The sequence below is a fragment of the Caretta caretta genome, chromosome 15 (genome assembly GCF_965140235.1).
Source record: "Caretta caretta isolate rCarCar2 chromosome 15, rCarCar1.hap1, whole genome shotgun sequence".
NCBI lineage: Eukaryota > Metazoa > Chordata > Testudines > Cheloniidae > Caretta > Caretta caretta.
Window position 1 is genome coordinate 12,363,916 of NC_134220.1, and position 12,695 is coordinate 12,376,610.

At 46.4% G+C, this 12,695-nt stretch overlaps 1 protein-coding gene and 1 non-coding gene across 3 annotated transcripts in view; both read left to right on the forward strand.

Moving 5' to 3' along the window:
* The first annotated feature begins 244 nt into the window (after positions 1-244).
* BCR (BCR activator of RhoGEF and GTPase) overlaps positions 245-12,695 on the forward strand; it is a 133,867-nt gene continuing 121,416 nt past the window's right edge. Inside the window, exon 1 of one of the 2 annotated variants that reach the window (XM_048821408.2) lies at positions 245-2,443. In XM_048821408.2, coding sequence (XP_048677365.2) covers positions 928-2,443 — 1,516 coding nt within the window. In that variant the 5' untranslated portion in view covers positions 245-927. Of the gene's footprint in view, positions 2,444-3,167; positions 3,288-12,695 lie in introns of those variants that run through there. The other variant, XM_075120246.1, reaches the window with a different exon arrangement.
* Positions 6,880-7,008, forward strand: LOC125623261 (U6atac minor spliceosomal RNA). The gene has a single exon (XR_007352945.1). It is a non-coding gene; the product is annotated as a U6atac minor spliceosomal RNA (small nuclear RNA).

The following is a 12,695-nucleotide window of genomic DNA, read 5'->3' on the forward strand; positions in this document are numbered from 1 at the left end:
TGAGGTTGTGTGTGTGTTTGCTTGCATGTGCCACATGGGGCAGCCCCAGCTGAGCTCCCGAGGCGGAATGCTGCTGGTGTATTACTACTATGAAAGGTTCTCCCGGCCTAGGAGCCTTCCCCTGTCCCGCAGGGACTGACCCTGGTAGGTTTGAGCCTCCCCCCGCAGTCAAACAGCGCTTCCCCTTTAAGAGGCCCTCCTGGATTGTCAATCGCAGCGTCCCCTCCCCTTCCTGCAACGGCGGCGAGTGCGGTTCACAGAGCAGCCGCCAGAGCCTGGGCTGGCGAGATGGGCAGCCGGGAGCGGCGGCGGCGGCGCCGGGAGGCTACTCGCAGGGGCGCCGGGCTCTCCGGAGCCATGGGCTAGCGACGGAGCTGGCGAGGGACAAGCCGCAGCCCTGCCGCCCGAGCCCGGCGGGGCCTGGGAGTGTGCGCGGCCAGAGGGCAGCACAATAGCCCGGGAGGAGGGAGCGCGCAACGCGGAGCCAGGACCGAGCGGCGGGGCTCTCCATTGCCCCGCACATCCCTGCCGCCGAGCGCAGCTGCGCCAGGTCCTCGGCCCCCCGCCCGGGGCAGCGGGGGTGGGTGAGATTCACCTTCCCTCCCTCCCACCTCCGCTCCTTTGTCCACGCTGCCTCGGAAGGGCTCCGGCTTGCTGGGTCGGGGGCATTGTTATCTTTGGGCATGCGGGGGGCGAAGTAGGGGGTGTTTGCGGGGTCGGAAGCAGGAGGGGAGGGGACGTTCTCGGACACAGGACCACCGGGCTTTACCTCCCTGGTTTACCTTCATGCGTGGACTGGGGAAAAGATCCATTCCGTGAGTGTGAACCTGTCTCTGGCCGTACTGTGAAAACGCTCCATGTGAAATTCAGCGGGCGGATTCTCTCCACCTCCTGTTCCCCCATCCTGATCTTTTCCCTGGATGCAAAATGGTGGACCCAGTGGGGTTTGTGGAGGCTTGGAAAGCCCAGTTTGCAGACTCCGAGCCTCCTAAGATGGAGCTGAAATCTGTGGGAGATATTGAGCAGGAGCTGGAGATGTGCAAAGCCTCTATCCGGAGGCTGGAGATGGAGGTCAACAAGGAGAGGTTCCGTATGATTTACCTGCAGACTCTCTTGGCAAAGGAGAAGAAGAGCTATGACCGACAGAGGTGGGGTTTCAAGAGGATTTCCCAGCTGCCTGAAGGGGATGCAGAGCTGCACAACCAGGACCCACATCATCACCAAAGCACCGAGCAAGGGGATCCAGAAAAAAACAGACCCCACCACGGAGAGGAGAAGTTCAAGCCAAGGATACCTTCTCTGAGGAAGCTGTCTGCCCAGAGCGATGGGTCGGACCTGTTGCCCTTGGAGAGCCCCCAGCATGGGGAAGGGGAGCAAGACAGGTGTAAATACTACAGTGAAGAGAAACTGAAGAGAGTGGCGGAAGATATGGAGAATCGCTGTGATATGGATGGATCCCCTTCAAAGCACAGGCCCTCTTCCACCCGCAGGCTGGTGGGCTCCACTGAGAAAGAGGGGTCCTTTGAGCCTCTTGCTAAGGACAAAGGGAACGCCACCAGTGTGGCAGCACTAAGGTCCAACTTTGAGAGGATTAAAAAGGTTAATTCACATTGTTCTGGTGATAGCAAGGATGCTGCTGAGAAGCCCTTCTATGTGAACATGGAGTACCACCATGAGAAGGGTTTAGTGAAGGTCAATGATAAAGAAGTTTCTGATAAAATAAGCTCCCTTGGTAGCCAAGCCATGCAGATGGAACGCAAAAAATCCTTGCACTCCCTCCCGTCTAATGTGGTACCCAGCTTTAATGAGTTCCAGAGGCCGGCCTACCGGGGAAGGTCTTCTGAGAGCAGCTTTGGCTATGATGGAGAATATGAGGATGCTGAACTGAACCCCAGGTTTCTGAAAGACAACCTAATAAATGTCAATGGAGGCAATCGACCCCCTTGGCAACCAATGGACTTTCAGCCCTACCAAAGCATCTATGTGGGTGGGATGATGGGGGAAGGAGAAAGCAAAGGACCCGTACTGCGGAATCAGAGTGCCTCTGATCAGGAAAAGCATCTTACATGGCCCAGGAGGTCTTATTCCCCAAGGAGTTTTGAGGACATTGGGGGAGGGTATACTCCCGATTGTAGCTCAAATGAGAACCTCACATCCAGTGAGGAAGATTTCTCTTCAGGGCAGTCTAGCCATGTTTCCCCCAGCCCCACCACTTACCGCATGTATCGGGAGAAAAGCCGTTCTCCGTCCCAAAATTCTCAACAATCCTTCGACAGCAGCAGCCCACCAACCCCCCAGTCTCAAAAGCGGCCCAGGCAACAGCCAGTCATTGTGTCTGAAGCCACTATTGTGGGAGTACGGAAAACAGGACAGATCTGGCCAAATGATGGAGATATGCCATCTGGGAGAGGTCCTCAGGACAGCTGTTTCCATGGAGATGCAGGTGTGTACATCTTGTTTAAACAGGGGTTTGGTTAATTCACATGTTCGTGTCCACATGTGGGGAAGGAAGGGTGCTTTGGGTTGACCACACAAAGGGAGGCAACGGTCTAAAAAGAGAACCCGGGCTATAACTCAAAGCTGCCCTGATCTGGGGTTGACCTCATAGGCTAAAACTCAAGCTTGGGGTAGTTAAACTTCTTGGAATGAAAGATTTGGTTCCCAGGAAGGCTGACAACTCTGCATCATTCTGGAGGTAATAAATTGGGGTCCATGCAATTTATTTCATGTGTTTAAGACTTTATATAAACCAGTGCCTTGAGTGAAGCTCCTCTGACCCCTTTTTATAAAGATAGAAGTTTGTCCTAGTGTCCTTTGCCAATATTTCCCTTCCTTCTGCTGTTGTGCTGTATAGTGGTTGAACTGCACCCCATAGCTGCATGGGGTGCATGTCAGTGATGCTGTAACCTGGCATTGTTACCCCAGGGCTTTACCAATAGAAATGCTGCTCCCTCATTTCTGTTTTCCTGCCCATTGGTATTTGGGGACCTCAGACATCATTCTGTCTGCTGTATCATCCTTTAATTATTACACAAGATAAAGGAATGATAATCCAGCCCTTCCCCTGTGTTTTATTGTGTTTTTAAATGAGTGAGGTTCATGGGATGTTAGGAAGCCCTAGATGATGCCTTATGGAGATTGGTTAGTTTAGCTTTAGCAGACCCAAAACAGAAATGGATTGTTTTGAGAAGGGAGGGGCATGTTTGAACCCATTCCTACATTTATGTATTCAGGGCTGCATCTGACTGAATTTGATGAAATAAGGAAACACTGGGACCATGTTCAGAGTTGGGTCTGGATGAGTAGAAATTAACAGTTAATTACATTGTTTGATTTAAAGGGATATGCTGGATTTTATGTAGACATTTGAACTCCTTGTCATTATGCATTGCAATAGCAGCTAACCTCTTCCTTTGACTCATTTAGCCTTCCAACGTTTAAAGGGAAAGAAATGAAGTGTTTTTCAGGAGTGAAGAAATCCCTGAGATAGGTTTAACAGAGTCCAATCATTCTCTGAGTTTGTATGTAATCTTAATCTCCGTCTCTCTCTTTTTAAGTCAATATTTTAATAAGGGATTAACTCAGATGTCTGCAAACAGGATTGAATTCCTGTAGTAGTGGTGGATTCAAAGCTTTGAAGAGGTTCAAAGAGGGAGGTCTATCAAGGATGTTTTCATTGTCTCAAGTTGCTCCAGTTCTCAGAGTGAGTGATTTAAATGGAAGGAGATCTCCCTGGTGCTTGTTGGAGGCATGTATTTGGGTGAGCATTTGGCTGGAAGGTTTCACAGATACAGTTTCAACCCCCATGAAATTGGAGTTCCATTGTTGTGTTAGTGAAAGGCTGTTCTGTATAAATGTCTGTTTACTATAAATGAAAGCTGCTTGAGCATTCCAAACCTTGGCACCTTGTCCTTGCAGCAACCCCTTCCTTATCAGATTATATATACATATGCGCTGTCTGTTCCATGACTTCTGTGCTCTCCCTTGGTCTTGTGTGTTCTTATGGGATGTAGATGAGAAGCAGAGGGAGGTTGGATCCAATGCTGGTTTAAACTGAGCTGCAGCCATCTGTCTCTGCTCTTTTTGTTTACCTATGTGCTTTAGATGACTGGGGAGCCTTCTAGCTGTTGCAGTTTTCCAGAAAGGAACAATGGGGAGAAAACAACAACGGTGGATAAAGCTTGTTCTCCAAGGCAGATTTTGCCTGCGAGATTGGGCTTCCTGAAAGGCAGTGATCTGATTTTATTTTAAATACTGCTGGATAAGTGAAATACATTATGTGCGAACGTATGTTAACAAAAGAGCCTGCTGGCATCTGAGATCCCCAGACCAACTCCTGGTTTGCAGCCCAATGATTTGTTCCTGGTTATGACCAGAGAACTGCCGGCACATGACCAGGTATATTTTACCTCCCTGCTTTCTCCAGCCTAGGGGATAACATAAGCTGGTTTTGTAGGGGTGGCTGTTTACAATTGTCTAAACCTGGTAAGTAGTGGCTACTTTCTACTCTACTGCAAAAAAAAGGATTCTATGTCCACAAGACAACTACGTTTCTTGTTCACTGCTGTTCATTTCCATTATAAGTCATTCTGCAGGCATGCTGAATGGGATTTTTTCTTATGCTTAGGAAGGTGTATATTTGAGCCTAAGCAAACTGACAGAGTCCTGACTTCATAAAACAAACACAAACCAAAGGTGTAAGAGGCATCATGTGGTGTTCCATATATGGCCTGATAGGGACTATCCTCCACTCTACATGTTATAAGAAAAGGAGTACTTGTGGCACCTTAGAGACTACATGTTGTGAAACTATCTCTTTGCTTCAGCCAGCCTGCACTGTATCTGTGCTTGAGCCATGCCACTGCTAGTCCTGCCAATCTTCCCTGAAGCTGTTTGAACAGGATGTGCAGGTCTAGGTCACCGCAGGTTCTGTTCAGCCTTAATGGTAATTAGTGTCAAGTTGGACTTGTCCTACGGTATTTGGCTCCTTCATGCATCCAGATTTCATATATTTCCTGGCTTTACATTCTGTGGGTGAATCTTTTTTCAGGACTTTGGTTCATGCTAACACTGAACTGAACCAGGCATATAGACGTGTGCTATGCACACTTCCTCTGTGGGTCTGCCAGTGTATCTTCATGCTAGCCAGCAAACACCTGTTGCTTCAGTCCTAGGCCTCTCGCGCAGAGGCTGCCAGTCATGCCAAACCATGTGTTAGTTCTACGATGTGGATGGGGACTAGGGTGAGATCACTAAACGCTCTCACTTGGGAGTTAAGCCAAGTTTTAAACCTAGATTTCCAGAAATGAGAGGTGTCTAGAATTCTAACAGCAGACCCAGGTAGCGGGGACTCAGCTCCTTTCTGAATGGCTGTAGGGGGGATGCTGCTCCGTGAGTGTGGGCATTTTAATAACTATTTGTAAAATTTCATAAACAACTTTCATCCAACATCTTGCATCCTCAGGTGAATTATGCAACACTTACAATTATTTCATGTAATGCGAGTGGAGGGGGAAAAGTCTTAACATAGTTTAAAAGCTCTCAGATTTATCACAATTATTTGTATGGAGAATGATAACACATTTTCTAATGGATTTTATTTCTTTTTTTCTATCTGCTGTTGCAAATAACCCCATGGGTGCTCCCTGCACGTAATTAAGGGGGAAAAGTAATGTAGGGACCTCTATGAAATGGAGAGGTCTCGTTGTGACCTTGGTCAGTTCAGTTTTTAAAATAGTCTCCCTCTCTTTTAGCTACTGATCACACCAAAATTGTAGCTTGTGTTTATATTTCCAGCTCAGCAGGATGTGGAAGTCTGACGGATGCTTGCTCTGTGAATGAGATGATCTGTGCCCTCATGCTGAAGAGCAAGAAACCCCACATCTAGAGTCTGGTTAGTAGGTAGCCTGCCTGGGTCCTAAGTGCAGTTTACATTCTCCACAAAGACAGTATTTGTCTACAAAGCTCTTTCCTGTGAATACCCTTGTGGCGGTGGAGACTTCTGTCCACCTGGGAGAGCTGAACAAAGCTCTCCTCAGAGTTCTGCCAATGGCACCCCAGAAGGTTAGCAGGAACCAGTGTTGCTCAATTTGGGAATAGGATTTGTATGTCATTTTACTCCATTGGTAATAAGTTTGTAGACCCCTGGTCAGCTCATGGGCAGGGTTTAATAATGCTTATTTTTGTATCTCCGCTAACACAGAAAGTCAGAGGGCCTCTTCCTGGAGCAGTGCATATAATCAGGCTATGGATGGAGAAAAGTACTCTGAAATGGATCCATGCAAACAGAATGCTTGGCTCAAAACTCAATTTAGGTCCCTTTGGAACAGAATAGCTTTGTAAAGCGTATGCCCAGTCAGGGACCTAGATTCTTCAGTTACAAATGCCTAGCTAGATAGTCAAGCATGTAAGTCCCTGGCTATTCGCAGTATTGGTTTAAAGGTCATTACTGATACCGTTTCAGTGTGCAGCCCAGACAAAGTACAATATAGAGGACAGTGGAGGGAGAGTGTTGTCTGGTGGTTACAACAGGGGATCAGGAGCTATGTTTCCTAAATTCTTTTCCTGACCATACGTCACTTGTCTGCTGTGTGATCTTAGGCCAGTCTCTTGCCCTTGTTATCCCTCAGTTTCCCTGCTAAATTGGGTGCAATGATGCTTAGCCACCTCCCATGGATTTTAGGATGCTTTGTTTCTAAAGTGCTTTGCTATTCCACAGCAATGTAAACAGTGACTGTCAGTGAGGCAGATGCTGTGCCTTTGTCACTGTTTAGAAACAGCACTCTACTATGAGCAGCTAAAATGGGATTTTATCTGCTGCACTTTCCTTCTACTCTATGGAATTTCCTAGGTTTGAGGTTCCCAAAAGTGCATTTCGCCCTCCTTCTCTCAAGGAGAGAAGGTTAGTACTCCCCTTGATAAGGATGGAAGAGATCCTAGTGGCCTTTACAACACGCATATGGTTAAGGCATTGCCACTTACTTTGTGGCATCTAAGTCTAGGGCTGTTGGCTGTAGCTCCTGGCTCTTGGTCTGTCAGTGGCTCACTCAGTCAAGAAAAGGAGTACTTGTGGCACCTTAGAGACTAACCAATTTATTTGAGCATGAGCTTTCGTGAGCTACAGCTCATGAGCTGTAGCTCACGAAAGCTCATGCTCAAATAAATTGGTTAGTCTCTAAGGTGCCACAAGTACTCCTTTTCTTTTTGCGAATACAGACTAACACGGCTGTTCCTCTGAAATCAGTCAAGAATGAGGCTTGGATCTAGTCTCTGACATTTGTCTCTAGTTCATTTTGCTATTTTCTTTTTTTTAAGCCTTTCTCTGTTATAACCCAGCCCCCACTTTAATCCTTTTCAGTACCAGGCAGCGGATTTTCTAGGCACACTAATGACAATACACTGTCCTAAATGGCCCCCTCAGTGCTTTCCAGAGATTGTTTGTTCTTGACATTATTTAGCTGCTTATTATATTGCCCCCCTTCCCAGAGTGCGTGAGCGGAACGCCCTCTTCTTCCCCCACCAGCTCTGACGAAAGAGCTGAAGCTCGTTGCTGATGGCCCTGCTAATGTGATTGAGCATGACCTCTCCTCCTTCCTGTGCACCCTCTTTCTCCTGCAAGTGGATGCAGACTCTCAGTTGTGGCCCTGCACAGTATTCAGAACAGGGAGATGCAGATAAACCGTTTTTTCTCCAGCTCGCTGTGTACTCTGGTTTCCAGTTGGGCCTGGCTATACCCAAAGGACAAGCAGGCTGCAAACCAACCACTATGGTAGTTGTGTCTGTTGTGAGGATGCTGTTGTCACCATCCTGCTCCATGACAGCAGAGGGCCTTCCTATAGTGTATAGTGTAGAAGCAACAGAAATAGGACTAGCTTCCCCATTGGTGGAGAAGAGAGGAGAGAGATGACTAATAATAAACCTGGGGGAGGTGGGGGTCACTTGCCTACCCTGCCTCTGCACGGAATAGCAGTGGCCATTCACTGTGCACTTGTCCATGGCTCAAGCTAGTGCTGCCAGCATTTCCCTCCTGCCATTTGGCTGAAGTAGAACATTTATTTCATGTGCAGTTATGTGAATATGTAAAGTGATTGCTTTTCAGACTTTTACCAGCTCCCTACAGAGAGCACCTTACCATTCACAGAATGCAGCCACTTGAGTATAGGTCACGGCAGCTATAGAACAATGCCAGCTAAACTACGCCCACGGGCGTAAGGCAGGAAGCAAAGATAATAAGAATTTGCCAACGTTGAGGGGTGGGGTGAGGTAATGTCTTTACTTTTGGAATGTGCTGTGCTTGTGGATGACATGCATGGGGGAGATGGATAGATTTGGGGGCAAAAGATGTCTTACTCAAGTGAAGTGACAGGAATTTTTAAGGAGGCCCAAGTTGAAAGATGGCCAGCATGCTGACCAAATGCTCCCAGTTCTTGCAAGAAGTAATGTAGGCTCTTTAATTATCATTAATTAATTATCCAAGCTACAGTTTTGAACCTCAGCTGAAAGACAGGCCAGCAAAGAAGCCTTTGTGAGTTTGAGACCCAGTAACATGCTTCTGACTTCAGAGTCGAGCACTGTGGTGCACTGTAAGCCTAACAGAGTCCTGTCCCTTTTCCCAGCCCACTGGGGATAATCAGTCACAATGCCCGAGGCAAAAGGGGCCAGTGCTTTGCCTTCAAGGAATTTTGGAGGTCAGTCCATAAAGGTTAATGAGGTAAGACTTGGCAAGCTGGCCGTCGGAGGAGTAATGCTTTGTTTCAGTTACCACAGGAAAACCTATCCGATTGTGGAGCAGAGGCGCAGCTTTCGTGAAGCCACCTTTCCCCCAGAGAAACCAAGACCAGGGCAGCAGGTTGTTTGACTTTCTCCTTTTAGTTTGCTTCACCCACCCAGATAAGCATGAAAGAACTATAAGGGCCTGATTCTGCTCTTACTGTGCTGAAAATTCATTGACTTCAGTGGAGTTACGTCTGTTTCTTGCTGGTACACGTGAGAAAAGAAACAGGTTTTTAGTGCTATATCGTGATTCAGCCAGTGGACCACAAACATTGTCAGAGAGAGAGGGAGTTTGACTGCACATTTTGATATCTAGACTCCTGAGTGTCTTGGCTGGGTGTGTGCAGTGTATGAAGGAAGTCCTCTCAAAGCAGAAATCAAATTCTTGAGATACAAAGCAGTTTTTAGCCAGCGCACCAATTGTAAGGTGTATTATTTTTCTGCCCTGATTTTTAAATTTTAAATTTTAAATTGTGTAATTTACAGAGGGCTGGGATTGTTGTACATTGTAAATAAATCCTTGAACATCAAAGCTTCTGTAAATGCTGAGGAGGGGCTTTGTAATCCGTAACATCCTAAAATTTGTTTTGAATTACAGTGTGCGTATTTTAAGCACTAAAACTGTCATCTGTACAGAGCTGATGCGGGGTGCTCCAGTCACAGTATTTGTATGTGGTTTGCATATCTGTTCTAGTTACTAAAATAATAGTTTCTCTCCCCTTACTCCCCTCCCCCTTTCAAACTTCTACAACTCAAACCCTCTGTTTAACTAGGCAACGGAACAAGATCAGAATCTCCTTTTATCTGAGAGGAAACCCAATGTAAATGTGGCAGCTGGGGCTGGATTGCCTCATGGTCATATGGTTACCTGTCAAATGTGAGTCCATGGTGGCCATACTGTCTGAATGAGCTTTATCAGTGCTGCACATTCACTTTTATATCTGCTAATATTTTTGAACGGTACATGTTGGTATAACAGTCTCTGATGGGGATCTCTGTATTTGCTACCAGCAAATCTAGCATAGCCTACAAAATAAACTGCTATTCTAGTGGCCACTTTTTTTTTGCATCCTAATCCCTACTGCATCTTTCAAAGAAAGAAACCTCTTATGGTGTTATACCAAAATCAACAGTGTTTCTCTGCATGTCACTCCAGATTGTAGTGTGGCAAGGACCCAAGGTGCTTATAGATTGGACTGTGCTTGTAGGAAAGTAGTAGCTGTAGCATATAGCACTGTGTGGATCAAATATTTTTTATCCTGTAATTCCAAACCTATGGGATAGTGGGTTGCAGACGTATCTTAATAATGGACAGCCTGTGTGTTTGGACTCTATAAACTTAGTGCATTTCTGTCTCTGTGTGTGGTGTCTGGGAACACAAGAACTGCACAGGCTTGGGACCTTATGCCTGCTGTTGACCCCCAAAAGACTTAATATCGTAGAACAGGATTCTGATCCGCCTCACCTAGCTCTGAAATGGAGCTACATCTGAGATGGGTTGTGACAGCCATTGTAATGGCACCAGTAATTTGCTGCACAGCATTTTTAGAACAAGGAAGACACTCTGAGTTTCACTGCCTGAGAGTCAGCTGGGTGAGAATGCCCTGTGGGAGCCTGCAGCGAAAGAGGGCTCTTGTTGTTAGAACACGGCCTTAACAGTTCAAAATCCAGTCCCCAAATCATTTTCAAGTATGGACAGTGACAGCCGCACGCTCTGTGAAAATGGGCCAGGAGCATCCCCGTGTAATCTGTTTTGAAGAAAATACACTTAAGTTCCCTGAGCATTGGGCTTCAAACATGCACCCAAGACAGTGAAAACTGAGTATTACTGGTCTGTTTGCACAATATGCATTTCCAATAACATGGAGCGAACTGTATCTGCTACAGTTTGGACTAAAGTCGGCAGGAACTATATATTATTCGGTGCGTTCACCCAGGAAGGTAATAATGACTCCTCAGCATGGCTGGTGTCAGCTTCCTATGCTCTAACTGAGACTAGATTATGATGCTCTGAATAAGGCAAGAGAAGGAAGTTTGTGAGTATGTTACCTTCCAACTGCCTCTTAGTTTAGAGCCACATGACATCCATATCCCACCAATCTGATATTTCTGTTTTGGTCCTACAAATTATTCACAGTAGACAATGCTGAAATATGAACATATAAAGTTACAAAAAATAAGATGCTAAGGAAATTTATTGCACATTGTCTGAGGCTTCCTATGCTATTTTTTGGTGCCCTTCATTTTGTGTCACACACACACACACACTCATTGTGTATCTCATTTAGATCCTGATAGGTTGTGAGCTTTGGCTTGGGAGTTCCCTGCCCACATTCTCATGTCTTTTGTGACCACTTGCTTCATGTTCCCCTAAGATCATCCCTGGACCGAAGTTTAACAGGGAGGAAGTCAACATTTTCACATGCCTTGGAGTCTTGCAGTGTCATGTTATTGTCCTTGTTTCAGGGAACCTTGGTATTTGGATGAATTTTCTGCTGGTTGCACTAGTTACTTGTATGGATTTGTGGGTTAGTCAGTAAAAGAACATCTTGTTAATCATCATAGCAGCTCTCCAGTCTGAGCCTAACTGGCTGCTAGCAAGCTTGATGCTTAAACTTAGTAGTGATTAAAAGGTGTTTTATGAAGGGGTTGTGCAGTCTGCGTGACTTCAGGATGATTGCTGTCATGGGAAGGGTGGAGACCACGGGCATGGGGCGACACAATTGAAGTGTGTTGCTTTTAAGGCTATTAAGAGCTGATAAGTAAAATCTCTGAGTTATTCTTTCAGTAAAAAGAAGAGTGAACTCTTATGCCACCAGAGCAGAGGCAGTGGATGACTTGTACTTCCAGTTGGGTGGGAGTACTCTCTTGGTCTAGTAGTAAAGAGCCAGCCTGTGAATTCTGCTCTCAATCAGAATCGGACGAAATTTGGCATCTTTATCCTTTCTGTTTCTCTCAAGATGTTTACGAACAGCAACAGCTTTCTTATGTTTACGACTGAAGCTGTAGTAGGATGGAAATATATTCTTCAGCCCTGGGACGTACGAGTTGCTCAGGAACAGAGAGCTCTCACTAGAGAGATCAAAGCAAAGTTATCCCAAAAGGATTTCTAACAGTGGAGTGAATTACTTTGCTTTTTTGTGTGCAAGGGAATGGTGTGGCACGGAGCAGAAAGGAGATGATTTCTGCTAGTCGGGGGGGTTTGCAGAAAAGAATTCTATTAACATTGTGGCTCAAAAAAATATGGATCACGTAATCTAGTAATCAAACTCGGTATCGAAGCATAGTGGGAGGGGGAGGAGAGAAGGGTATACTTAGCGGAGTCTAGGGTACTGCCTCAGTGGGAAGCCCAGAGCTCCCTCCTAATTGGATACAGGAGGAGGGGGGCATGCAACTTTGCCATCCTGGGTGCTGGGCTGGAGACTCTCTCTCTGTTATCTCTCATTTCGCTCCCTCCTACCCCCTCCACCACACCCATGCATGAGGGATCTCAATGGAATGTCCCTTAACCATGTTAGAAGGAAAGTGTTTATACTTCATTGCCTATAGTGCATACTCTGCTGTGCACAGGGTAAAGCACTGATAATGCTGCAATGCTCTGCTCTTCCTCATACAAGTATATCTAGGACCTCAGAGCTCTGCTTCCTGCTTTGCCTTTGAATTTCAGGGAGATCGCTGAGCTGCAAGGCTGGCCGCACTCCCTGATTTGACTTGCCAGGGTGAGCAGGAAAGTGGAATTTTAAGCTCATCTTTTCCTAACATGGGGCTCTTCTTAATTTAACACTCGGATGGCAGCTGGGTTCTGTTCCTTGCACATCTAGGAGCTCTGCTGCTTCATGACTTTGGATTATGGCATGTTCCAGAGCAGTGTCTTGCACTCTTCCCTCCTTCCCAAAGGGAGGTTTCTCCAAGTGTGGAATCCC